At 43.5% G+C, this 26,419-nt stretch overlaps 1 protein-coding gene across 2 annotated transcripts in view; it reads left to right on the plus strand.

Moving 5' to 3' along the window:
• hip1 (huntingtin interacting protein 1) overlaps nucleotides 1–25,429 on the plus strand; it is a 90,323-nt gene extending 64,894 nt beyond the window's left edge. For both annotated transcript variants that reach the window (XM_084949929.1, XM_084949930.1), the window contains 10 exons: nucleotides 18,398–18,534; nucleotides 18,634–18,744; nucleotides 18,905–18,963; nucleotides 20,604–20,697; nucleotides 20,826–20,926; nucleotides 21,724–21,829; nucleotides 21,948–22,071; nucleotides 22,151–22,212; nucleotides 22,972–23,089; nucleotides 23,194–25,429. In XM_084949929.1, coding sequence (XP_084806055.1) covers nucleotides 18,398–18,534; nucleotides 18,634–18,744; nucleotides 18,905–18,963; nucleotides 20,604–20,697; nucleotides 20,826–20,926; nucleotides 21,724–21,829; nucleotides 21,948–22,071; nucleotides 22,151–22,212; nucleotides 22,972–23,089; nucleotides 23,194–23,204 — 923 coding nt within the window. In that variant the 3' untranslated portion in view covers nucleotides 23,205–25,429. The remainder of the gene's footprint in view (nucleotides 1–18,397; nucleotides 18,535–18,633; nucleotides 18,745–18,904; nucleotides 18,964–20,603; nucleotides 20,698–20,825; nucleotides 20,927–21,723; nucleotides 21,830–21,947; nucleotides 22,072–22,150; nucleotides 22,213–22,971; nucleotides 23,090–23,193) is intronic.
• The last annotated feature ends 990 nt before the right edge of the window (nucleotides 25,430–26,419 follow it).

Consider the following 26,419-nt stretch of genomic DNA (forward strand, 5'->3'; position numbering starts at 1 on the left):
CACACCATTGTCATATAAAAATGACTCACTTCCTTCATTCTGTTCATTGACCCCATTGTGGACCACTAAAATGTTTTATAGTATGTAGTATATACATATATATATATATATGTATGTAATATATATTTATTTTATTTATTAGTTTTTGGGTTTGTTTTGTTTTTTTTGCACTACATTAGACAACATCAAAATAGCGTTGACATTTTTGTTATTTGTGTTTTGTAATCTTTATAAAAACCTAGAAAAAAAACACCTCTTAATCTTTGGTATATGGCGAGGCGCTGTGGACGTCCAAGTTTGTGATTGTGTAGATTTTTCAAATCAATACCATGGTTGCATCTACTGAAAATCTCTGTGAAGTTTAAATCTCAGTGACCTTGACTTCAAGGTCAGAGGTCAACTTTTCTGAAAATCGGAGGAGTTTCACATTTATAACACAGGAATGTCTACTAGGAGGCTGAAGGGTAGCACTATGTATTTATAAACAATCAAAAACAACAATTTATTTCCAATTTGTATGGAATTTATTTCTGTAAACGTGATGTTTTAGGTCAGATTAAAGGACTGATGTGATGGTAAGGTGTCCGCTGCTCTGCTTTGAATATTGGTAGGCTTTTTTTTTTTTAATTTTCACAAAAATTGCTAGTTCCCCTAGAGTTTTGGCCACCCCAACAATCAGAAGATTTCCCTATGAGCAAGCATTTAGCGACAGTGGGAAGGAAAAACTCCCTTTAAAAAGGAAGAAACCTTCGACAGAACCAGGCTCAGGAAGGGACAGCCATCTGCCGCGACTGGTTGGGGTGGGGGGAGTGAAAATTAAAAAAAAAAAAAAAAAAGCCAAAGTGATAATTATTGGAGCAGCTTAACTAATTTTTCCAGTGTAATTTGCTGTTGATATCCTTTTCCAACCCCAGTTTGTGTTTTTATCACTTTTGTCCAGGGTGGAAGATGCCATGTTGGAGATTGACTCTGTGTGGTTTTTCAATGTGGGAACCTGTTGGAGAGGCCAGGGCTGAAAAAGGGATGCCGTAGAACCTGAGAGGGTGTTATCCGCTGGTGTGCATCCAAGGCCAACATCTCTTTAATTAGGCTGACGAATAAGCGTTGGCCAGCTTCTGGTCCTCGTCTAAACGTCATTATTTGTTCGAGGTCATCCAGACGTGTCAGTTTGATGTATCTTGTCTCCAAAGATTCATATCCTGTCTCGTATTTAAATTGTTGGGCGGTCTTAAATGTCCAGCGCTGTTGGTTGTAGTTGTAGTTGTCTTTTGTGAAATAGTCTTCAGTGTACACGCCAGGATCGAGAACATGATCTGGTGGCTGACCCTGAGTCTCTATGATGAATTTCAAAACATCATAATATTTTTTTCCAGGGTAGAGTGGCACCCCTGTAACAAGCTCAACAGCCACCAGCCCCAGAGACCACATGTCACATGCTTCGTTATAAGGAAGGCCAAGCATAACCTCAGGTGCACTATAACCAACCGTCCCCACACGGTCACCAGGCATCACTGCAGACGCAGGACATGCGAGGCCAAAGTCTATAAGTCTGACTTTGACTGGAGACTCATAGCGATTTACGACCATGATGTTTCCAGGTTTGAGGTCAGCGTGCACTATTCCCAAAGAACCCAGGTGGGACAGAGCATTTGTGAGCTGACCTAAAATTGGCCTGACTTCGCTTATGGGGAGACGCCGGTTATTCGGGTCCTCTATGTAGTCCCACAGGCATTGATCGAGGAGTTCGAACTTTAGGCAAACCCGCTCTCTGTCAAGGAAAAAGCCGTTCCATTGAACAATGTTGGCGGCATCTGGATCCAACCTTCGCAGCTGCTCCAGGATGAAAATTTCCTTTTTTGCCTGTTGCAGAATATCAGTGCGGTTCTTGTTCACCTTAATAGCCACAGCTTGGTTGGTTTTGGTATCACGGCATTTGGCTACAATACCAAAGCCCCCTTCCCCGAGGAAAGCCTCTACCTTGTAGTGGTTTCCCAAAATGCTCCCTTCAACTAGTTCAAGCTCATCTGAGCTGAAGGATGGGCTGGCTGACGTGTGGACGAATACTTGCTGAGAAAATTCAACCGAGTTTTGGAAACTGCAGTTGATTTTCTCTGATCTCTTGCATTTCAAGTTTGAAGGGTGCTGAAAGACCACAGGGTTTTGTGGTCTTTCAGCACTCATGTCAATGCAAGGGGAACTCTTAGGGTTGAAAAAGGGATGCCGGAGAACCTCTGACGGTGTTATGCGCTGGTTTGCATCCAAGGCCAACATTTGTTTAATTAAGCTTACAAACAAACGTTGGCCATTTTCAGGTCCTCGTCTAAACATCAGTACCTGTTCGAGGTCATCGAGACGTGTCAGTTTGATGTATCTTGTCTCCAGGGACTCATGTCCTGTCTCGTACTGAAATTGTTGGTCAGTCTTAAATGTCCAGCGCTGTTGGTTGTCGTTGTCTTCAATGAAATAGTCTTCAGTGTACACGCCAGAGTCTAGAACATGATCTGGTGGCTGACCCTGAGTCTCTATGATGAATTTCAAAACATCATAGTCTTCATTTCCAGGGTAGAGTGGCACGCCTGTACCAAGCTCCACAGCTACCAGCCCCAGAGACCACATGTCACTTGCTTCGTTATAAGGAAGGCCAAGCATAACCTCAGGTGCACTATAACCAACCGTCCCCACACGGTCACCAGGCATCACTGCAGACGCAGGACATGCGAGGCCAAAGTCTATAAGTTTGACTTTGATGGGAGACTCATGGCGGTTTACAACCATGATGTTTCCAGGTTTGAGGTCAGCGTGCACTATTCCCACAGAACCCAGGTGGGACAGAGCATTTGTGAGCTGACCTAAAATAGGCCTGACTTCGCTTATGGGGAGACCCTGGTTTTTCCGGTCCCCTATGTAGTCCCACAGGCATTGATCAAGGAGTTCGAACTTTAAGCAAACCCGCTCTCCGTCGTGGAAAAAACCATTCCATTTAACAATGTTGGCGGCATCTGGATCCAACCTTCTCAGCTGCTCCAGGACGAAAATTTCCAGTTTCGCCTGTTGCAGAATATCAGGGTCGCTCTTGTTGACTTTAATAGCCACAGCTCGGTTGGTTTTGGTATCACGACATCTGGCTACAATACCAAAGCCCCCTTCTCCAAGGAAAGCCTCTACCTTGTAGTGGTTTCCCAAAATGCTCCCTTTAACTATTCCAAGCTCATTTGAGCGGAAGGATGGGTTAGCTGACATGGTGAAATGTGTCGGCTTGGTCAGTGAATTGCTAAGTAAGCGAAATTCAATCAAAACTCTCCAAAAGTGTTTGCGTGCTGTCAGGTCAAGGTCCGTTGAGCAACTAAGTTTAACAGAGCAAAGCTCCTCCTACTTAAGGGTTTTTTTCTTAGGAAGATGATGACATCACAAGGGATCAAAGGCATTCTACTTTGGATCAATGGCATTCTATTTTTTCCAGTTGAACCTTGAAAAAAAATAGTGTTTCAACAGGGCAGGCTGGCGCCCTGTGGGAGGCAGAGGTGATAGGGTAAGGATGCAGAGGATAAGATCCAAGAAAAGATTTACTTATCTGTCAGCTCATCAGCGAGCAGCCGCAGAATCACAGGTGCAGCTTGGCAGGGGATGGAGAGCGAAGACACAAAATCAACAATGACTTATGGCAAAGTTACAGTCTCAATGTTATTCTTTATTTTTTCTCAGTGTCTTCTTGAGGGACAGTATGTGTATATGTGTACGTGATATTAAATGAATGTTTAAGTGCAGGACACTCAGTGCCGCATACCGTATTTTTCGGGCCGAAAGGCTCACTGTCGATAACGGGCCTGTTTTCATACATAAGGCGCATTAAGCGAAACTAAACAGTCAGATAAGTCAAACTTTACTCTACTCAATAATCTTGCTTCCTCTTTTCCGTACCATTGATTCATTAATGTTGAATTCTCTCGCAGCTGCTCCAACTTCTATCAAGTGGGAAAAAGTTAGCGTTCATCCTCCGGTTTCACTGTGCTAATCTTATGGTAACATAGCTGTGTCGCTAGCGATCACACATCATTATATACCAGCTAGCCCAACTTCAGTAACCCTACAGAAGTCATTGCTGTTTAGTTTTCGGCCTTCATTTATGTTAGAAATGGTAGCAGAGCTGTACGTTTTAATTTGTTCAGAAATCTCTCAGAACATGGTACATATTGTTTAGGTGGAAACTAGCGAGCTAACTTCCTGCTAACTGTTTGATATTTCTCCTTCCACAACACTGACACTGAAAAGCTTTTTTCTGCTGCAGCAATCAAAGTCTGATTTATTAATGACAAACCAGTGGTAGAAGCATCATAACATCAAGAAAACTGGACAGTTAAAGGATTTTTCTTAATACATTAAAAAAATTAATTGTTTGATGATCTGAAATGTTTAAGTGTGACAAACAAATACAAAAAAAAGATTTGTCACACCATTGTCATATAAAAATGACTCACTTCCTTCATTCTGTTCATTGACCCCATTGTGGACCACTAAAATGTTTTATAGTATGTAGTATATACATATATATATATATATGTATGTAATATATATTTATTTTATTTATTAGTTTTTGGGTTTGTTTTGTTTTTTTTGCACTACATTAGACAACATCAAAATAGCGTTGACATTTTTGTTATTTGTGTTTTGTAATCTTTATAAAAACCTAGAAAAAAAACACCTCTTAATCTTTGGTATATGGCGAGGCGCTGTGGACGTCCAAGTTTGTGATTGTGTAGATTTTTCAAATCAATACCATGGTTGCATCTACTGAAAATCTCTGTGAAGTTTAAATCTCAGTGACCTTGACTTCAAGGTCAGAGGTCAACTTTTCTGAAAATCGGAGGAGTTTCACATTTATAACACAGGAATGTCTACTAGGAGGCTGAAGGGTAGCACTATGTATTTATAAACAATCAAAAACAACAATTTATTTCCAATTTGTATGGAATTTATTTCTGTAAACGTGATGTTTTAGGTCAGATTAAAGGACTGATGTGATGGTAAGGTGTCCGCTGCTCTGCTTTGAATATTGGTAGGCTTTTTTTTTTTTAATTTTCACAAAAATTGCTAGTTCCCCTAGAGTTTTGGCCACCCCAACAATCAGAAGATTTCCCTATGAGCAAGCATTTAGCGACAGTGGGAAGGAAAAACTCCCTTTAAAAAGGAAGAAACCTTCGACAGAACCAGGCTCAGGAAGGGACAGCCATCTGCCGCGACTGGTTGGGGTGGGGGGAGTGAAAATTAAAAAAAAAAAAAAAAAAGCCAAAGTGATAATTATTGGAGCAGCTTAACTAATTTTTCCAGTGTAATTTGCTGTTGATATCCTTTTCCAACCCCAGTTTGTGTTTTTATCACTTTTGTCCAGGGTGGAAGATGCCATGTTGGAGATTGACTCTGTGTGGTTTTTCAATGTGGGAACCTGTTGGAGAGGCCAGGGCTGAAAAAGGGATGCCGTAGAACCTGAGAGGGTGTTATCCGCTGGTGTGCATCCAAGGCCAACATCTCTTTAATTAGGCTGACGAATAAGCGTTGGCCAGCTTCTGGTCCTCGTCTAAACGTCATTATTTGTTCGAGGTCATCCAGACGTGTCAGTTTGATGTATCTTGTCTCCAAAGATTCATATCCTGTCTCGTATTTAAATTGTTGGGCGGTCTTAAATGTCCAGCGCTGTTGGTTGTAGTTGTAGTTGTCTTTTGTGAAATAGTCTTCAGTGTACACGCCAGGATCGAGAACATGATCTGGTGGCTGACCCTGAGTCTCTATGATGAATTTCAAAACATCATAATATTTTTTTCCAGGGTAGAGTGGCACCCCTGTAACAAGCTCAACAGCCACCAGCCCCAGAGACCACATGTCACATGCTTCGTTATAAGGAAGGCCAAGCATAACCTCAGGTGCACTATAACCAACCGTCCCCACACGGTCACCAGGCATCACTGCAGACGCAGGACATGCGAGGCCAAAGTCTATAAGTCTGACTTTGACTGGAGACTCATAGCGATTTACGACCATGATGTTTCCAGGTTTGAGGTCAGCGTGCACTATTCCCAAAGAACCCAGGTGGGACAGAGCATTTGTGAGCTGACCTAAAATTGGCCTGACTTCGCTTATGGGGAGACGCCGGTTATTCGGGTCCTCTATGTAGTCCCACAGGCATTGATCGAGGAGTTCGAACTTTAGGCAAACCCGCTCTCTGTCAAGGAAAAAGCCGTTCCATTGAACAATGTTGGCGGCATCTGGATCCAACCTTCGCAGCTGCTCCAGGATGAAAATTTCCTTTTTTGCCTGTTGCAGAATATCAGTGCGGTTCTTGTTCACCTTAATAGCCACAGCTTGGTTGGTTTTGGTATCACGGCATTTGGCTACAATACCAAAGCCCCCTTCCCCGAGGAAAGCCTCTACCTTGTAGTGGTTTCCCAAAATGCTCCCTTCAACTAGTTCAAGCTCATCTGAGCTGAAGGATGGGCTGGCTGACGTGTGGACGAATACTTGCTGAGAAAATTCAACCGAGTTTTGGAAACTGCAGTTGATTTTCTCTGATCTCTTGCATTTCAAGTTTGAAGGGTGCTGAAAGACCACAGGGTTTTGTGGTCTTTCAGCACTCATGTCAATGCAAGGGGAACTCTTAGGGTTGAAAAAGGGATGCCGGAGAACCTCTGACGGTGTTATGCGCTGGTTTGCATCCAAGGCCAACATTTGTTTAATTAAGCTTACAAACAAACGTTGGCCATTTTCAGGTCCTCGTCTAAACATCAGTACCTGTTCGAGGTCATCGAGACGTGTCAGTTTGATGTATCTTGTCTCCAGGGACTCATGTCCTGTCTCGTACTGAAATTGTTGGTCAGTCTTAAATGTCCAGCGCTGTTGGTTGTCGTTGTCTTCAATGAAATAGTCTTCAGTGTACACGCCAGAGTCTAGAACATGATCTGGTGGCTGACCCTGAGTCTCTATGATGAATTTCAAAACATCATAGTCTTCATTTCCAGGGTAGAGTGGCACGCCTGTACCAAGCTCCACAGCTACCAGCCCCAGAGACCACATGTCACTTGCTTCGTTATAAGGAAGGCCAAGCATAACCTCAGGTGCACTATAACCAACCGTCCCCACACGGTCACCAGGCATCACTGCAGACGCAGGACATGCGAGGCCAAAGTCTATAAGTTTGACTTTGATGGGAGACTCATGGCGGTTTACAACCATGATGTTTCCAGGTTTGAGGTCAGCGTGCACTATTCCCACAGAACCCAGGTGGGACAGAGCATTTGTGAGCTGACCTAAAATAGGCCTGACTTCGCTTATGGGGAGACCCTGGTTTTTCCGGTCCCCTATGTAGTCCCACAGGCATTGATCAAGGAGTTCGAACTTTAAGCAAACCCGCTCTCCGTCGTGGAAAAAACCATTCCATTTAACAATGTTGGCGGCATCTGGATCCAACCTTCTCAGCTGCTCCAGGACGAAAATTTCCAGTTTCGCCTGTTGCAGAATATCAGGGTCGCTCTTGTTGACTTTAATAGCCACAGCTCGGTTGGTTTTGGTATCACGACATCTGGCTACAATACCAAAGCCCCCTTCTCCAAGGAAAGCCTCTACCTTGTAGTGGTTTCCCAAAATGCTCCCTTTAACTATTCCAAGCTCATTTGAGCGGAAGGATGGGTTAGCTGACATGGTGAAATGTGTCGGCTTGGTCAGTGAATTGCTAAGTAAGCGAAATTCAATCAAAACTCTCCAAAAGTGTTTGCGTGCTGTCAGGTCAAGGTCCGTTGAGCAACTAAGTTTAACAGAGCAAAGCTCCTCCTACTTAAGGGTTTTTTTCTTAGGAAGATGATGACATCACAAGGGATCAAAGGCATTCTACTTTGGATCAATGGCATTCTATTTTTTCCAGTTGAACCTTGAAAAAAAATAGTGTTTCAACAGGGCAGGCTGGCGCCCTGTGGGAGGCAGAGGTGATAGGGTAAGGATGCAGAGGATAAGATCCAAGAAAAGATTTACTTATCTGTCAGCTCATCAGCGAGCAGCCGCAGAATCACAGGTGCAGCTTGGCAGGGGATGGAGAGCGAAGACACAAAATCAACAATGACTTATGGCAAAGTTACAGTCTCAATGTTATTCTTTATTTTTTCTCAGTGTCTTCTTGAGGGACAGTATGTGTATATGTGTACGTGATATTAAATGAATGTTTAAGTGCAGGACACTCAGTGCCGCATACCGTATTTTTCGGGCCGAAAGGCTCACTGTCGATAACGGGCCTGTTTTCATACATAAGGCGCATTAAGCGAAACTAAACAGTCAGATAAGTCAAACTTTACTCTACTCAATAATCTTGCTTCCTCTTTTCCGTACCATTGATTCATTAATGTTGAATTCTCTCGCAGCTGCTCCAACTTCTATCAAGTGGGAAAAAGTTAGCGTTCATCCTCCGGTTTCACTGTGCTAATCTTATGGTAACATAGCTGTGTCGCTAGCGATCACACATCATTATATACCAGCTAGCCCAACTTCAGTAACCCTACAGAAGTCATTGCTGTTTAGTTTTCGGCCTTCATTTATGTTAGAAATGGTAGCAGAGCTGTACGTTTTAATTTGTTCAGAAATCTCTCAGAACATGGTACATATTGTTTAGGTGGAAACTAGCGAGCTAACTTCCTGCTAACTGTTTGATATTTCTCCTTCCACAACACTGACACTGAAAAGCTTTTTTCTGCTGCAGCAATCAAAGTCTGATTTATTAATGACAAACCAGTGGTAGAAGCATCATAACATCAAGAAAACTGGACAGTTAAAGGATTTTTCTTAATACATTAAAAAAATTAATTGTTTGATGATCTGAAATGTTTAAGTGTGACAAACAAATACAAAAAAAAGATTTTTCACACCATTGTCATATAAAAATGACTCACTTCCTTCATTCTGTTCATTGACCCCATTGTGGACCACTAAAATGTTTTATAGTATGTAGTATATACATATATATATATATATGTATGTAATATATATTTATTTTATTTATTAGTTTTTGGGTTTGTTTTGTTTTTTTTGCACTACATTAGACAACATCAAAATAGCGTTGACATTTTTGTTATTTGTGTTTTGTAATCTTTATAAAAACCTAGAAAAAAAACACCTCTTAATCTTTGGTATATGGCGAGGCGCTGTGGACGTCCAAGTTTGTGATTGTGTAGATTTTTCAAATCAATACCATGGTTGCATCTACTGAAAATCTCTGTGAAGTTTAAATCTCAGTGACCTTGACTTCAAGGTCAGAGGTCAACTTTTCTGAAAATCGGAGGAGTTTCACATTTATAACACAGGAATGTCTACTAGGAGGCTGAAGGGTAGCACTATGTATTTATAAACAATCAAAAACAACAATTTATTTCCAATTTGTATGGAATTTATTTCTGTAAACGTGATGTTTTAGGTCAGATTAAAGGACTGATGTGATGGTAAGGTGTCCGCTGCTCTGCTTTGAATATTGGTAGGCTTTTTTTTTTTTAATTTTCACAAAAATTGCTAGTTCCCCTAGAGTTTTGGCCACCCCAACAATCAGAAGATTTCCCTATGAGCAAGCATTTAGCGACAGTGGGAAGGAAAAACTCCCTTTAAAAAGGAAGAAACCTTCGACAGAACCAGGCTCAGGAAGGGACAGCCATCTGCCGCGACTGGTTGGGGTGGGGGGAGTGAAAATTAAAAAAAAAAAAAAAAAAGCCAAAGTGATAATTATTGGAGCAGCTTAACTAATTTTTCCAGTGTAATTTGCTGTTGATATCCTTTTCCAACCCCAGTTTGTGTTTTTATCACTTTTGTCCAGGGTGGAAGATGCCATGTTGGAGATTGACTCTGTGTGGTTTTTCAATGTGGGAACCTGTTGGAGAGGCCAGGGCTGAAAAAGGGATGCCGTAGAACCTGAGAGGGTGTTATCCGCTGGTGTGCATCCAAGGCCAACATCTCTTTAATTAGGCTGACGAATAAGCGTTGGCCAGCTTCTGGTCCTCGTCTAAACGTCATTATTTGTTCGAGGTCATCCAGACGTGTCAGTTTGATGTATCTTGTCTCCAAAGATTCATATCCTGTCTCGTATTTAAATTGTTGGGCGGTCTTAAATGTCCAGCGCTGTTGGTTGTAGTTGTAGTTGTCTTTTGTGAAATAGTCTTCAGTGTACACGCCAGGATCGAGAACATGATCTGGTGGCTGACCCTGAGTCTCTATGATGAATTTCAAAACATCATAATATTTTTTTCCAGGGTAGAGTGGCACCCCTGTAACAAGCTCAACAGCCACCAGCCCCAGAGACCACATGTCACATGCTTCGTTATAAGGAAGGCCAAGCATAACCTCAGGTGCACTATAACCAACCGTCCCCACACGGTCACCAGGCATCACTGCAGACGCAGGACATGCGAGGCCAAAGTCTATAAGTCTGACTTTGACTGGAGACTCATAGCGATTTACGACCATGATGTTTCCAGGTTTGAGGTCAGCGTGCACTATTCCCAAAGAACCCAGGTGGGACAGAGCATTTGTGAGCTGACCTAAAATTGGCCTGACTTCGCTTATGGGGAGACGCCGGTTATTCGGGTCCTCTATGTAGTCCCACAGGCATTGATCGAGGAGTTCGAACTTTAGGCAAACCCGCTCTCTGTCAAGGAAAAAGCCGTTCCATTGAACAATGTTGGCGGCATCTGGATCCAACCTTCGCAGCTGCTCCAGGATGAAAATTTCCTTTTTTGCCTGTTGCAGAATATCAGTGCGGTTCTTGTTCACCTTAATAGCCACAGCTTGGTTGGTTTTGGTATCACGGCATTTGGCTACAATACCAAAGCCCCCTTCCCCGAGGAAAGCCTCTACCTTGTAGTGGTTTCCCAAAATGCTCCCTTCAACTAGTTCAAGCTCATCTGAGCTGAAGGATGGGCTGGCTGACGTGTGGACGAATACTTGCTGAGAAAATTCAACCGAGTTTTGGAAACTGCAGTTGATTTTCTCTGATCTCTTGCATTTCAAGTTTGAAGGGTGCTGAAAGACCACAGGGTTTTGTGGTCTTTCAGCACTCATGTCAATGCAAGGGGAACTCTTAGGGTTGAAAAAGGGATGCCGGAGAACCTCTGACGGTGTTATGCGCTGGTTTGCATCCAAGGCCAACATTTGTTTAATTAAGCTTACAAACAAACGTTGGCCATTTTCAGGTCCTCGTCTAAACATCAGTACCTGTTCGAGGTCATCGAGACGTGTCAGTTTGATGTATCTTGTCTCCAGGGACTCATGTCCTGTCTCGTACTGAAATTGTTGGTCAGTCTTAAATGTCCAGCGCTGTTGGTTGTCGTTGTCTTCAATGAAATAGTCTTCAGTGTACACGCCAGAGTCTAGAACATGATCTGGTGGCTGACCCTGAGTCTCTATGATGAATTTCAAAACATCATAGTCTTCATTTCCAGGGTAGAGTGGCACGCCTGTACCAAGCTCCACAGCTACCAGCCCCAGAGACCACATGTCACTTGCTTCGTTATAAGGAAGGCCAAGCATAACCTCAGGTGCACTATAACCAACCGTCCCCACACGGTCACCAGGCATCACTGCAGACGCAGGACATGCGAGGCCAAAGTCTATAAGTTTGACTTTGATGGGAGACTCATGGCGGTTTACAACCATGATGTTTCCAGGTTTGAGGTCAGCGTGCACTATTCCCACAGAACCCAGGTGGGACAGAGCATTTGTGAGCTGACCTAAAATAGGCCTGACTTCGCTTATGGGGAGACCCTGGTTTTTCCGGTCCCCTATGTAGTCCCACAGGCATTGATCAAGGAGTTCGAACTTTAAGCAAACCCGCTCTCCGTCGTGGAAAAAACCATTCCATTTAACAATGTTGGCGGCATCTGGATCCAACCTTCTCAGCTGCTCCAGGACGAAAATTTCCAGTTTCGCCTGTTGCAGAATATCAGGGTCGCTCTTGTTGACTTTAATAGCCACAGCTCGGTTGGTTTTGGTATCACGACATCTGGCTACAATACCAAAGCCCCCTTCTCCAAGGAAAGCCTCTACCTTGTAGTGGTTTCCCAAAATGCTCCCTTTAACTATTCCAAGCTCATTTGAGCGGAAGGATGGGTTAGCTGACATGGTGAAATGTGTCGGCTTGGTCAGTGAATTGCTAAGTAAGCGAAATTCAATCAAAACTCTCCAAAAGTGTTTGCGTGCTGTCAGGTCAAGGTCCGTTGAGCAACTAAGTTTAACAGAGCAAAGCTCCTCCTACTTAAGGGTTTTTTTCTTAGGAAGATGATGACATCACAAGGGATCAAAGGCATTCTACTTTGGATCAATGGCATTCTATTTTTTCCAGTTGAACCTTGAAAAAAAATAGTGTTTCAACAGGGCAGGCTGGCGCCCTGTGGGAGGCAGAGGTGATAGGGTAAGGATGCAGAGGATAAGATCCAAGAAAAGATTTACTTATCTGTCAGCTCATCAGCGAGCAGCCGCAGAATCACAGGTGCAGCTTGGCAGGGGATGGAGAGCGAAGACACAAAATCAACAATGACTTATGGCAAAGTTACAGTCTCAATGTTATTCTTTATTTTTTCTCAGTGTCTTCTTGAGGGACAGTATGTGTATATGTGTACGTGATATTAAATGAATGTTTAAGTGCAGGACACTCAGTGCCGCATACCGTATTTTTCGGGCCGAAAGGCTCACTGTCGATAACGGGCCTGTTTTCATACATAAGGCGCATTAAGCGAAACTAAACAGTCAGATAAGTCAAACTTTACTCTACTCAATAATCTTGCTTCCTCTTTTCCGTACCATTGATTCATTAATGTTGAATTCTCTCGCAGCTGCTCCAACTTCTATCAAGTGGGAAAAAGTTAGCGTTCATCCTCCGGTTTCACTGTGCTAATCTTATGGTAACATAGCTGTGTCGCTAGCGATCACACATCATTATATACCAGCTAGCCCAACTTCAGTAACCCTACAGAAGTCATTGCTGTTTAGTTTTCGGCCTTCATTTATGTTAGAAATGGTAGCAGAGCTGTACGTTTTAATTTGTTCAGAAATCTCTCAGAACATGGTACATATTGTTTAGGTGGAAACTAGCGAGCTAACTTCCTGCTAACTGTTTGATATTTCTCCTTCCACAACACTGACACTGAAAAGCTTTTTTCTGCTGCAGCAATCAAAGTCTGATTTATTAATGACAAACCAGTGGTAGAAGCATCATAACATCAAGAAAACTGGACAGTTAAAGGATTTTTCTTAATACATTAAAAAAATTAATTGTTTGATGATCTGAAATGTTTAAGTGTGACAAACAAATACAAAAAAAAGATTTTTCACACCATTGTCATATAAAAATGACTCACTTCCTTCATTCTGTTCATTGACCCCATTGTGGACCACTAAAATGTTTTATAGTATGTAGTATATACATATATATATATATATGTATGTAATATATATTTATTTTATTTATTAGTTTTTGGGTTTGTTTTGTTTTTTTTGCACTACATTAGACAACATCAAAATAGCGTTGACATTTTTGTTATTTGTGTTTTGTAATCTTTATAAAAACCTAGAAAAAAAACACCTCTTAATCTTTGGTATATGGCGAGGCGCTGTGGACGTCCAAGTTTGTGATTGTGTAGATTTTTCAAATCAATACCATGGTTGCATCTACTGAAAATCTCTGTGAAGCTTAAATCTCAGTGACCTTGACTTCAAGGTCAGAGGTCAACTTTTCTGAAAATCGGAGGAGTTTCACATTTATAACACAGGAATGTCTACTAGGAGGCTGAAGGGTAGCACTATGTATTTATAAACAATCAAAAACAACAATTTATTTCCAATTTGTATGGAATTTATTTCTGTAAACGTGATGTTTTAGGTCAGATTAAAGGACTGATGTGATGGTAAGGTGTCCGCTGCTCTGCTTTGAATATTGGTAGGCTTTTTTTTTTTTTAATTTTCACAAAAATTGCTAGTTCCCCTAGAGTTTTGGCCACCCCAACAATCAGAAGATTTCCCTATGAGCAAGCATTTAGCGACAGTGGGAAGGAAAAACTCCCTTTAAAAAGGAAGAAACCTTCGACAGAACCAGGCTCAGGAAGGGACAGCCATCTGCCGCGACTGGTTGGGGTGGGGGGAGTGAAAATTAAAAAAAAAAAAAAAAAGCCAAAGTGATAATTATTGGAGCAGCTTAACTAATTTTTCCAGTGTAATTTGCTGTTGATATCCTTTTCCAACCCCAGTTTGTGTTTTTATCACTTTTGTCCAGGGTGGAAGATGCCATGTTGGAGATTGACTCTGTGTGGTTTTTCAATGTGGGAACCTGTTGGAGAGGCCAGGGCTGAAAAAGGGATGCCGTAGAACCTGAGAGGGTGTTATCCGCTGGTGTGCATCCAAGGCCAACATCTCTTTAATTAGGCTGACGAATAAGCGTTGGCCAGCTTCTGGTCCTCGTCTAAACGTCATTATTTGTTCGAGGTCATCCAGACGTGTCAGTTTGATGTATCTTGTCTCCAAAGATTCATATCCTGTCTCGTATTTAAATTGTTGGGCGGTCTTAAATGTCCAGCGCTGTTGGTTGTAGTTGTAGTTGTCTTTTGTGAAATAGTCTTCAGTGTACACGCCAGGATCGAGAACATGATCTGGTGGCTGACCCTGAGTCTCTATGATGAATTTCAAAACATCATAATATTTTTTTCCAGGGTAGAGTGGCACCCCTGTAACAAGCTCAACAGCTACCAGCCCCAGAGACCACATGTCACATGCTTCGTTATAAGGAAGGCCAAGCATAACCTCAGGTGCACTATAACCAACCGTCCCCACACGGTCACCAGGCATCACTGCAGACGCAGGACATGCGAGGCCAAAGTCTATAAGTCTGACTTTGACTGGAGACTCATAGCGATTTACGACCATGATGTTTCCAGGTTTGAGGTCAGCGTGCACTATTCCCAAAGAACCCAGGTGGGACAGAGCATTTGTGAGCTGACCTAAAATTGGCCTGACTTCGCTTATGGGGAGACGCCGGTTATTCGGGTCCTCTATGTAGTCCCACAGGCATTGATCGAGGAGTTCGAACTTTAGGCAAACCCGCTCTCTGTCAAGGAAAAAGCCGTTCCATTGAACAATGTTGGCGGCATCTGGATCCAACCTTCGCAGCTGCTCCAGGATGAAAATTTCCTTTTTTGCCTGTTGCAGAATATCAGTGCGGTTCTTGTTCACCTTAATAGCCACAGCTTGGTTGGTTTTGGTATCACGGCATTTGGCTACAATACCAAAGCCCCCTTCCCCGAGGAAAGCCTCTACCTTGTAGTGGTTTCCCAAAATGCTCCCTTCAACTAGTTCAAGCTCATCTGAGCTGAAGGATGGGCTGGCTGACGTGTGGACGAATACTTGCTGAGAAAATTCAACCGAGTTTTGGAAACTGCAGTTGATTTTCTCTGATCTCTTGCATTTCAAGTTTGAAGGGTGCTGAAAGACCACAGGGTTTTGTGGTCTTTCAGCACTCATGTCAATGCAAGGGGAACTCTTAGGGTTGAAAAAGGGATGCCGGAGAACCTCTGACGGTGTTATGCGCTGGTTTGCATCCAAGGCCAACATTTGTTTAATTAAGCTTACAAACAAACGTTGGCCATTTTCAGGTCCTCGTCTAAACATCAGTACCTGTTCGAGGTCATCGAGACGTGTCAGTTTGATGTATCTTGTCTCCAGGGACTCATGTCCTGTCTCGTACTGAAATTGTTGGTCAGTCTTAAATGTCCAGCGCTGTTGGTTGTCGTTGTCTTCAATGAAATAGTCTTCAGTGTACACGCCAGAGTCTAGAACATGATCTGGTGGCTGACCCTGAGTCTCTATGATGAATTTCAAAACATCATAGTCTTCATTTCCAGGGTAGAGTGGCACGCCTGTACCAAGCTCCACAGCTACCAGCCCCAGAGACCACATGTCACTTGCTTCGTTATAAGGAAGGCCAAGCATAACCTCAGGTGCACTATAACCAACCGTCCCCACACGGTCACCAGGCATCACTGCAGACGCAGGACATGCGAGGCCAAAGTCTATAAGTTTGACTTTGATGGGAGACTCATGGCGGTTTACAACCATGATGTTTCCAGGTTTGAGGTCAGCGTGCACTATTCCCACAGAACCCAGGTGGGACAGAGCATTTGTGAGCTGACCTAAAATAGGCCTGACTTCGCTTATGGGGAGACCCTGGTTTTTCCGGTCCCCTATGTAGTCCCACAGGCATTGATCAAGGAGTTCGAACTTTAAGCAAACCCGCTCTCCGTCGTGGAAAAAGCCATTCCATTTAACAATGTTGGCGGCATCTGGATCCAACCTTCTCAGCTGCTCCAGGACGAAAATTTCCAGTTTCGCCTGTTGCAGAATATCAGGGTCGCTCTTGTTGACTTTAATAGCCACAGCTCGGTTGGTTTTGGTATCACGACATCTGGCTACAATACCAAAGCCCCCTTCTCCAAGGAAAGCCTCTACCTTGTAGTGGTTTCCCAAAATGCTCCCTTTAACTATTCCAAGCTCATTTGAGCGGAAGGATGGGTTAGCTGACATGGTGAAATGTGTCGGCTTGGTCAGTGAATTGCTAAGTAAGCGAAATTCAATCAAAACTCTCCAAAAGTGTTTGCGTGCTGTCAGGTCAAGGTCCGTTGAGCAACTAAGTTTAACAGAGCAAAGCTCCTCCTACTTAAGGGTTTTTTTCTCAGGAAGATGATGACATCACAAGGGATCAAAGGCATTCTACTTTGGATCAATGGCATTCTATTTTTTCCAGTTGAACCTTGAAAAAAAATAGTGTTTCAACAGGGCAGGCTGGCGCCCTGTGGGAGGCAGAGGTGATAGGGTAAGGATGCAGAGGATAAGATCCAAGAAAAGATTTACTTATCTGTCAGCTCATCAGCGAGCAGCCGCAGAATCACAGGTGCAGCTTGGCAGGGGATGGAGAGCGAAGACACAAAATCAACAATGACTTATGGCAAAGTTACAGTCTCAATGTTATTCTTTATTTTTTCTCAGTGTCTTCTTGAGGGACAGTATGTGTATATGTGTACGTGATATTAAATGAATGTTTAAGTGCAGGACACTCAGTGCCGCATACCGTATTTTTCGGGCCGAAAGGCTCACTGTCGATAACGGGCCTGTTTTCATACATAAGGCGCATTAAGCGAAACTAAACAGTCAGATAAGTCAAACTTTACTCTACTCAATAATCTTGCTTCCTCTTTTCCGTACCATTGATTCATTAATGTTGAATTCTCTCGCAGCTGCTCCAACTTCTATCAAGTGGGAAAAAGTTAGCGTTCATCCTCCGGTTTCACTGTGCTAATCTTATGGTAACATAGCTGTGTCGCTAGCGATCACACATCATTATATACCAGCTAGCCCAACTTCAGTAACCCTACAGAAGTCATTGCTGTTTAGTTTTCGGCCTTCATTTATGTTAGAAATGGTAGCAGAGCTGTACGTTTTAATTTGTTCAGAAATCTCTCAGAACATGGTACATATTGTTTAGGTGGAAACTAGCGAGCTAACTTCCTGCTAACTGTTTGATATTTCTCCTTCCACAACACTGACACTGAAAAGCTGTGTGAAAATGGATCTAGCTAGTGACAGCTGCCCTCTCCTCTTAGCCACAGCTTACTTCTTTACCCAGTTCTTCATGTTGACCATGTCTACACACATAAGTCCATTGATGATTTAGACATGCGTTAACTTGCGCTTTTGAACAGCTGTACCTAATAAAGTGACCATTAAGTGTTTGTCTGTATATCGTGTGGCGGGACACTCACATTGCAGTCGCAAATAGTTCTTTAGTCGTGTTTTAAATACAGAATGTGAGCCAAAACAGGCCAGAATAGAACAAAAGTGCTGACTTCATGCAGATGTAATGTTTTCGCCCTCGGGGAGATGGCAAGTCTAAACATGCCCAAATATAATGGAGTTCTGGCCAGTACTTATTTTACTGCAACAAAAGAAAAAAACAAAACCTAAACACTGGGTCAAAACCACAGGCTGCAGAGGCTAAGGATCGATGAGGAGTACTTAGCTTTGACTCGGTGTCTGTGCTTCCATACAGTGGAGCCTGTGTACAGTTTAGAGCAAATCATCTTGCTGTCAGGTGCTGCAGAGTTATATTTTGGCTTCCTCCTGTCAGAGTGTTCGTTTGCAGCAGTTGACACGCCTGAGGAGATATCGGTTTAATTAACACTCCAGCTTCAGCTGCTTGTGGCACCGTCACATCCCAGAGTTCACAGAGTATAAATCTGGTAGCTCAAACACTTAGAGTGTGTGTGTGTGTGTGTGTGTGTGTGTGTGTGTGTGTGTTTGTGGATTTATAACACGTGCATCCTTCCTGCCCCTTTTTGTGTGTCAGCCCTGTCAGAGAGTGTGAAGGTGTGCGGGGCTGAAGCTTTGGCTCTGCTGGGACTGATGAAGCAGCAGGACAGCCTCGCTGCAGCGGACAGCGGCAAGCTGAAGGCAGCTCTGGAGGCCGTCCTGGCCACGGCAGAGGTGGGTAGAGATAAAGAGTCGCTCTGTCTCCGCAGCTGCTTTGTGATACGATGGCTAATTTCTCCCTTAATGTGAATACTTGACTTTCCGCTGTTTCAGAAATTGCGTCCTCGGGGTTTGGAGCTGCAGCAGGGGGAGCTGGGAGACCTCGTGGAGCAGGAAATGGCTGCCACTTCTGCCGCTGTGGAATCAGCCGCTGCCAGGATAGAGGTGCATAAGTGTGTTTGGGAGGGGTGTTTAACTTTGGTCATCAGGCACCAGGTGTTTGTGCGAGTGTCCAGTGTGAAAACATTGTCCCCTGTTTGACTTTGCAGCAGTATTAACCTCTCACTCTTCTCCCCCCCTTATGCTCCTCTGTGCGCTCCAACAGGAAATGCTCAACAATTCTCGAGCAGTTGATACAGGAATCAAGATGGAGGTCAACGAGAGGTAATGCTCAGATTAGGACTTGGTTTTTTTGGAGGGGGGTCACCGCACGGAAGCTGAGCAGATTATCTTTTTCCTATAACATAATTTTTAGTTAAATGTGGGTTTCCAAAGATAACTGACTGTCTCCCAGGAGAAAAAGTCTTAATCTGGCTTTTAAAGCAGCTGCAACCGTGAGCCTTTCTACACTCATGCAACAGCGTAAAACTCGGACGAGCGGACATTCAGCGACCTTTAAATGAGTTCAGAGTCATGTAATGTCCTCGCTCTAACCAGGCAGCACCCTCCTCCTAAAGCAAACAGTCACACAGTGCACTGAAGCTCTGATATAGACCTGCCAAACATAGCACAGGCAACAACACCACATTTTACCTCTAATTAGAAACAAACTTCAACCTCAAGCTTTTTAACTTCCGGTGGTTTTGTTTTGGTTTCTCTTTCCTGCACAGCAGCAAAATGCTTTTGAACTTTAGAAGAAGTTGAGTCATCTCCAAAAACTAACTCAGCATCTTCTTCAACAACAAGAAGCTCTCCACAAACCAAAGCAGTGTTTACCTTCAAGGGAATAGTGCTGTAAATAACTATAAGTCACTATATAACATGATACTACAGTATATTTCCTGAAAATACTTTCTTTATAGATATAACACATTTTGATGGAGAGGTCAGAGGTCAAATGTGACACAATTTTTTAAAGTCTTTCTATATGTTGATGATACACCCCACACTTGTAAGAATCATAGTTTCTAAATTGGAGGCTTTTTGTTAATTTTCCACCAATAAATATTTAAGTGAACTTTGAAGATGTGAGCTAAATTTTAATGGATTGTTAACATTACACCACTACAAAGTTTCAGAATGATACACACGCATACAAACATTACCAAAAATGTGCAAATGTTGTTTTTTTGGTAGCGTTTTGCCTCCTTGGCAGAGGCGAGTGTTCCTAAGAGAGCGGCGAACTCCTCCATCTCATTTTGAATAAATAACACAGACACAAGCCTGCAGGTATCTGTTTGTATTCTGATGGGCGCAATCTGAGGAAATGAAGCGGAAAGGGAGATGGTTTTCATCAACCGCGAGATGTCGGATAGTCACCTGCTGAGTGCTGATGTGTGAAGAGTTTCATAAATTCAACCACAAAACCAGGACAAAGCTTGACATTTGAAGCCAGCCTGCCACTTGTCTTCAATGCAGTATTCTGTCTTTTCAGCCTCATTAACTCATTAAATAAACGTCGCGCCGTTTGTCGGACCCACAATAAAAACAAGATTGGGTTGATTGGGTTTCTCTGGTATTCATCCAAGCCGTGTATTAACTCTGTGTGCAAATTAAGCCAATCAAACTTTCTCTTAATTCTCAGGGTGACTTAATTATTCATGTAAAAAAGGAAAAAAGTGTTTAATCTGTAGCTGCTGTGGGAGATGATCATGCAGAGAAACAAACAACCACTACAGCTGTAACCAAAACAAAACACACAAACTGCACTGAGGATTTGGGTCAGTGGTGCATCAGTCGTGCATTAGCTATCGCTACAAGCTGCGTTCAAGATATCTGCAGGTACAGCTTCTGAGCTACATCAGGCTTGCTTGAGCTGGAGAGCTGCAGGCAGTGATTGTCTTCTGCTCTGTCGCCCTCTGCAGGATCTTGGCCTCCTGCACAGAGCTCATGCAGGCCATCAAGGAGCTTATTTTGTCTTCCAAAGATCTGCAAAGGGACATCGTGGAGAGTGGAAGGGTGAGTCACACTGCAGCTTTATGTTACTGGTATTTTTTTTTTTTTTTTTTTTTTTTTTGCATTAGCGTAGTTTAAATAAACCCAATATCTAACATCTAATTTAAACATGTTTGGTGTTTGTCCACCAGGGGGCAGCCTCCATGAAGGAATTTTATGCCAAGAACTCACGCTGGACCGAGGGCCTGATCTCTGCCTCCAAAGCGGTGGGATGGGGCGCTACAGTCATGGTGTAAGTAGCCTTCCTCTCCTCTGTGAGTCTTCCTCACAGCAAAGTATTAAAGTGCTTGAAGGCTGAGTGCTTGCTGTGGGAAAGTTGATGATGGTGATGAGCAAAGAGGTGACTTTTTGTAGAAGAAGATTGATAAAGCGAACACCCGTGAGGTCATTTACAAAGTTTTAGTTTCCTCTGAGCGTGATGCCCAGGAGCTCTGGCCTAGTGACAGGGAAGATGACATCACAGATGCAGACTGCTTCCTCTGAAGCGTTCCTGGGCGCACACTTAGAGATGGGATTAGGTCGGGCAGTCGTTCAAAGCAGAAAAGGAGCAAAGTGAAATTGTTCAGGCATCCAAGGAACCTCCTAGATGTGCCGTTGGTACAGACTCAGACTCTGTTAGCTGAGTCAGTGTTCCCCAGGATGAGCTGCGCTCTCTGCTTAAAGTGCTGTATTTTCAACAAGTGGAATTGCCAAATACAAGAAACCAGTAAAACTATATTTAGAAAAACCTTTGAATTTCAACCACAGGTGGACAAACTTAACAGTTTTGTTCATGTCCTGTAGTAATGATGGCTGTTATCTAATGTTATGTAAATGTTATGCTATAAACGCTTACCCTGATGTGGGGTATAGTTTATGTTTTAAGGAGTCGTTTTTGTTGTTTCTATGTGTGCTTTGGTTTAAGATGCTAGCCGCGTTAACACTATAAAAATCTCCAGTGTATAAAAACTCTGTTTCCACTTCCTTTCTAGCTTTAAATTAAAATCAGAGCTTCCCTTGAGTTTGTTTTGCACTGTGTTGTTGTTGCAGGGATGCTGCTGACCTGGTGGTTCAGGGCAAAGGGAAGTTTGAGGAGCTGATGGTGTGCTCACATGAAATTGCTGCCAGCACAGCACAGCTCGTGGCTGCTTCCAAGGTGAGCAAAGAAGTTGAGCTTTTTTTAGAAAGCTGAAAACGTTACTTTAGCAGTTAACTCTAGGGAAAGATGTTAAAGATTTCACGTCTCTCGCATTATTGCTGCTCTCCTTCTGCAGGTAAAAGCAGACAAAGACAGCACCAAGCTGCACCGCCTGCAGCAGGCGTCCCGCGGCGTCACACAGGCCACCGCGGCCGTCGTGGCCTCCACTAAGTCTGGGAAGTCCCAGATTGAAGAGACAGGTGAGTTTTAGTTTCCTATTTTCTGCTACCTTAAAAAAAAAAAAAACAACCACAAAAAATTTATGCCTGTCTTTTCTAGACACTATGGACTTCTCCAGCATGACTCTCACCCAGATCAAGCGACAGGAGATGGATGCACAGGTGAGCGAGCAGCCGACGGTTGAGCTGCGAGTCTTAATTAAATCAGGAGGTGACCGTAACTTCATCCGAGAAGCTTTTCACAAGGTGCCTTTCAGTGGACGTGGAGTAAAAATAGTCTCTCCCTTTTGGCCCCAAAATAATCACAAAGTCTTATTTTTAACGAGCGAGCCGCTCGGGTAGGCGTGCTGATCCGAGACTCTGAAGGTTCGTTTTTCATCGTGAGTGAAGCCAAGGTTCATGTGAACACTTGAGTCTGTGTTGTGGCTTTGCTTCACCCACACTGAAAGAAAAACACGGGAAGCTCTGAACCTTCTCTCACACACACAGACACACACACAGCTCATTGTTGGAAACACACACAGGGCTCCTATTTTAAGATGTGTGTTTTAGTTTAAGTCAGACCTGTTTAAACAACAGCTTTCATCTGGTTGTTTAGAAGGTTTTCTCACACACACACACACACACACGCACACGAGCCTGACATAATTCAGCCTGGATGACAGTTGGATTTTCCGTGTTTGAGAAAAGTTAAACCGCTGTATCTGTATCACACCGTGACACCCATAAACCCACGCTGGCAGCTGTGGCTGCGTTACGTACAGTTTTAAATGTAATAAATCATCGGCTGTTGCTCGATGAAAGGTCGTCTTCTCCCTTGTTTGTTCAGCTTCGAGCCGATCTGTTTATAGTTTTTAGTTTTCCAGGATTTGAGAGGGGAAAGTGATTAACGGTCCTGTGAACGTGTCGGGGTCTCCTCAGGTCCTGGTTCTGGAGCTGGAGACCCGTCTGCAGAAGGAGCGAGAGCGTCTCGGCGAGCTGAGGAAGAAGCATTACGAACTGGCCGGCGTAGCAGAAGGCTGGGGCGAGGATGAAGAGGGTGGGCACCCGCGTTACAATTCATGCACGGTTTAAAAAAAAAAAAACCCAAAAAAACGTAGCAACAAAAACACTTAAAATCTGTCTCCTCCTCGTCCTCCACAGGCACAGGCTGATCCCCGCCACCGGTGTCGTCACCCCACTCCTCCTCAACCCAGAAGACCGGCTTCTGTCTGCCTCTTTCTATTTATAGACACACTTTTCAGCCTTTCTTCTCCCTTGTTATTTTTTTAATTATTATTTGTTTGTCTGTTATCCAAGCCAAATGAAAAGGTGCTTCTTTTCTAAACCCGCTTCTCCACCCATGTCCCGAAGCTTCCATAAAGGACAGCACCAAGGGCTCAGCAACAGCGGAGGATGGGTGGGGGTGTTAGTGGTATCGGAGGGATGAACACGTGCACACGAGGAACAGTGTGAAAGACGACCCACAGCCCGGCTTCACGGCCTTCCCCCCCGCTCCTCCTCCTGGACTGTGTTGGGAAAACTCAGCGGCGAGGTCTCTTATTGTCGTTTCCCTCCTCGCTGCACAAGTTCTACTCGTCATCCCGGGACGCACCGCACAAAGGCCGAACTCTGAGGAGCAGGACGGAGGGGGGAGATGAGTCCACCCAGCCCACATTTGTGTCTCCGTAACATAGACGGCGTGCTCTCCCATTAAAAACAGATGTTTTTGTCCTGCGCGTGAAACCGCGGGAGCCCGAGACGCTTCTTTTTTTCTCACTGTGAGTTCTCACCTTATTGAGTCCGCTTCGCTGGACTTTCTGCCTTTCACCTCCTCACCATTGTAACGACCATGACTGTTAACTTAAACACCGACCCCTCCCACACACACAGACACACCCCTGATTTTTGGTCTTTATTTTAATAAGCGCTCAAATAGAACGATCCATGTGCAGGAGGGTTGGGTTGCAAAGTAGCACACACACACACGGTCCCTGTGAACTACCTCATGCTACATCATTGGAGGTAGCCGTGCATCAGGGGGAAGGTTTAGATGAGCAGGTTTGCTGAAAACACTAATAACATGGGTCTGATTTTTCAGATTTTCCTTCTTTTACTGGTTAAACTGGGGAACAGGGTAGCGAGAGGCAGCCCTCTTTATTATTATTATTGTTATTATCATTATTTTTTTTAATATAGAGCTCGTTCTGATGTCTTTTTCTCTTCATCAAAACACAAGTTTTGCTCCTCGGTTCAGTAAAGACAAAGACCCTCTGCTGTCTCGTCACAAGCTTAGCCCAATAAATCAGCAGGAGAAGCAATATCCATGAGAACTTTGACCTTTCTTGAAGTCAGACTTAAACGAGGACTCGAGGCCATTCCCGCTGCACAAACCTTTAGATCGGCCCGGTTTGATCACGTGACCCAGCCTCTCGCCACGCACAGCGGGGGACCGACTGCCGTTATTTTCCCTGAATTCCTTCTCTGAGTGACAGAGGGATCACGGGGACTCGGACGAAAGCAAACTGCAGTGTTTTTTCAATAGCTTCCTAAAGACCAAGTAGCTGTGGACATAAACTACAAGCCTCCTGTTGTTGGAAATAATATTTTGCTTGCTTTTAAGAATTCGGTTTAACTTAAACGAAACGGTTAGTTTCCTAACTTCCTGCTGAACCCGACGAGCTGCCGTTTGGCTCTGGACTCTGAAACCTGAGACGAGCAGGCGTTTATTTTCAACCCTCAACACGTTACTTACCTTCTTTCTATTCGATGACCCACGGTTGGTGGTGGTGGGGGTTTGTCTCTCTGTGTCTTAACGTACTTTCGTTTTGGACGCTCCGCTTCAGCTGCATATCTCTAAAAGGTTGTGACACTGGGTAATTTAACAGCTGCTGGTCGAATAGTATTTGCCAATAATAAGAAGTATTATCTGCAGTGCTATTGAGTCCAGGTCTTTTTGTACTAAATGATTTTTAGCTGTAGTCTGTCACTTCTTCCACATCTGGACAACACATCTGGTAGCTGACTTCAGTAGAAGAAGAAAACCTCCATAAAAGAAAGGAGCGTTTTCTTTGTATGGATTTTTTTCCAAGTGTCTTGAAAGACTCGATTGCACCTCGAGTGATATTTTGGGTTTTATTTTATTTTTTATTTTTTTGCCCAAATTACCTTTTTATTAACCTCTCTCTCTCCCTCTTTGGCTCTCTCTCTGGTTCATGTCTGTTTAGTCCTACCAGCTCAGCCAGCCTTTCAAACTGCCTCACACTGTAGTCAGAGAGAAACAGATACTCACATAGCAACATTGAAATATGTCTTTGTATAATATACTAAAACTATGTTGGTGGGTTTGTTTTTATTTTTTCAGTTTTTAAAAATAAATATTTCAGCTCATTAATACAGACCATGGCGTGACTGCGTCTCCTTCTTTCCCTCGTTGGATCTTAGTTCTGGGGAACAAACCAAAGCCTGTAAAGAGCACAGTTTTGAGAAATGTTAGTATTCTTGGAAGACGTCAACATTGCATAACAGTCACTGATTGATAAATTACTTGAGTCATTGCTCTGTTAATCTTTTTACCTGATAACGCGGTGGTCGCTGGGCAGATTTTGAGGATTTCCAAGAAATACGTGAATAGCTGGTGGAGATGACGTGCAGACAAGTGCAAACAATGGCATCCTTATGTGCATGAGAGCGCAGTGGTGGGAGGGTGCAGCGGGTGTAGGCTCAATAACCATCTTTTACAGAAGCAATAACCCCTTCATGTGCGTTGGATCAGATTTGAAATCCTAATGCAGCTAATTGATTTTTCTTTTTCAGGAGCAGGGGTTGGGGTGGACTGTTTTCCAGTAAAAGGATTGACTTGAGTATTTTTAAAGTGCTTTGTTGGCACTCACCTTTGCCTAGATTTTCTGGCCAATGAAAGACAAAAGAGGAAAAACTGCTAATGAATCAGCCTGAGCCACACCCTCCCCCACCGCACCGAGATATGGTTGGAGGCGCTGCGGGACTTGTGAGTAAATGAATCGGTGTAATCTAAAACCACTGTGCTGAGATTACATAAATCCCCAATCTGGGCTGCTCCAGGATCAAACGTGTCTCCTCATAAGAGCCTTAAATGCTCCTAACTGCAGTACAGCTGATTGCCGCTGAGGAAAAAACAAAATACAAACAATACCACCTCACAGCAGCAGATCATCATTAACTCTGCTGGTAATGTCTGAGTTATAAACCCTGCTTGCATCTTTTAATCACAACACTATAGTTAAAGTCTGAGTATTTCAGAAGCTGCTGATCTGCTGGGATTTTCCCACACACCCATCTCTATTGTTTATAGAGACCTAAAGGTCTCCTTTTCCAACCAAATATCCAGTAAGCGGCAGTTCACTGTGTA

This window comes from Perissodus microlepis, chromosome 14, assembly GCF_051167445.1.
Source record: "Perissodus microlepis isolate ML-2025 ecotype Zambia chromosome 14, ASM5116744v1, whole genome shotgun sequence".
Taxonomy (NCBI): domain Eukaryota; kingdom Metazoa; phylum Chordata; class Actinopteri; order Cichliformes; family Cichlidae; genus Perissodus; species Perissodus microlepis.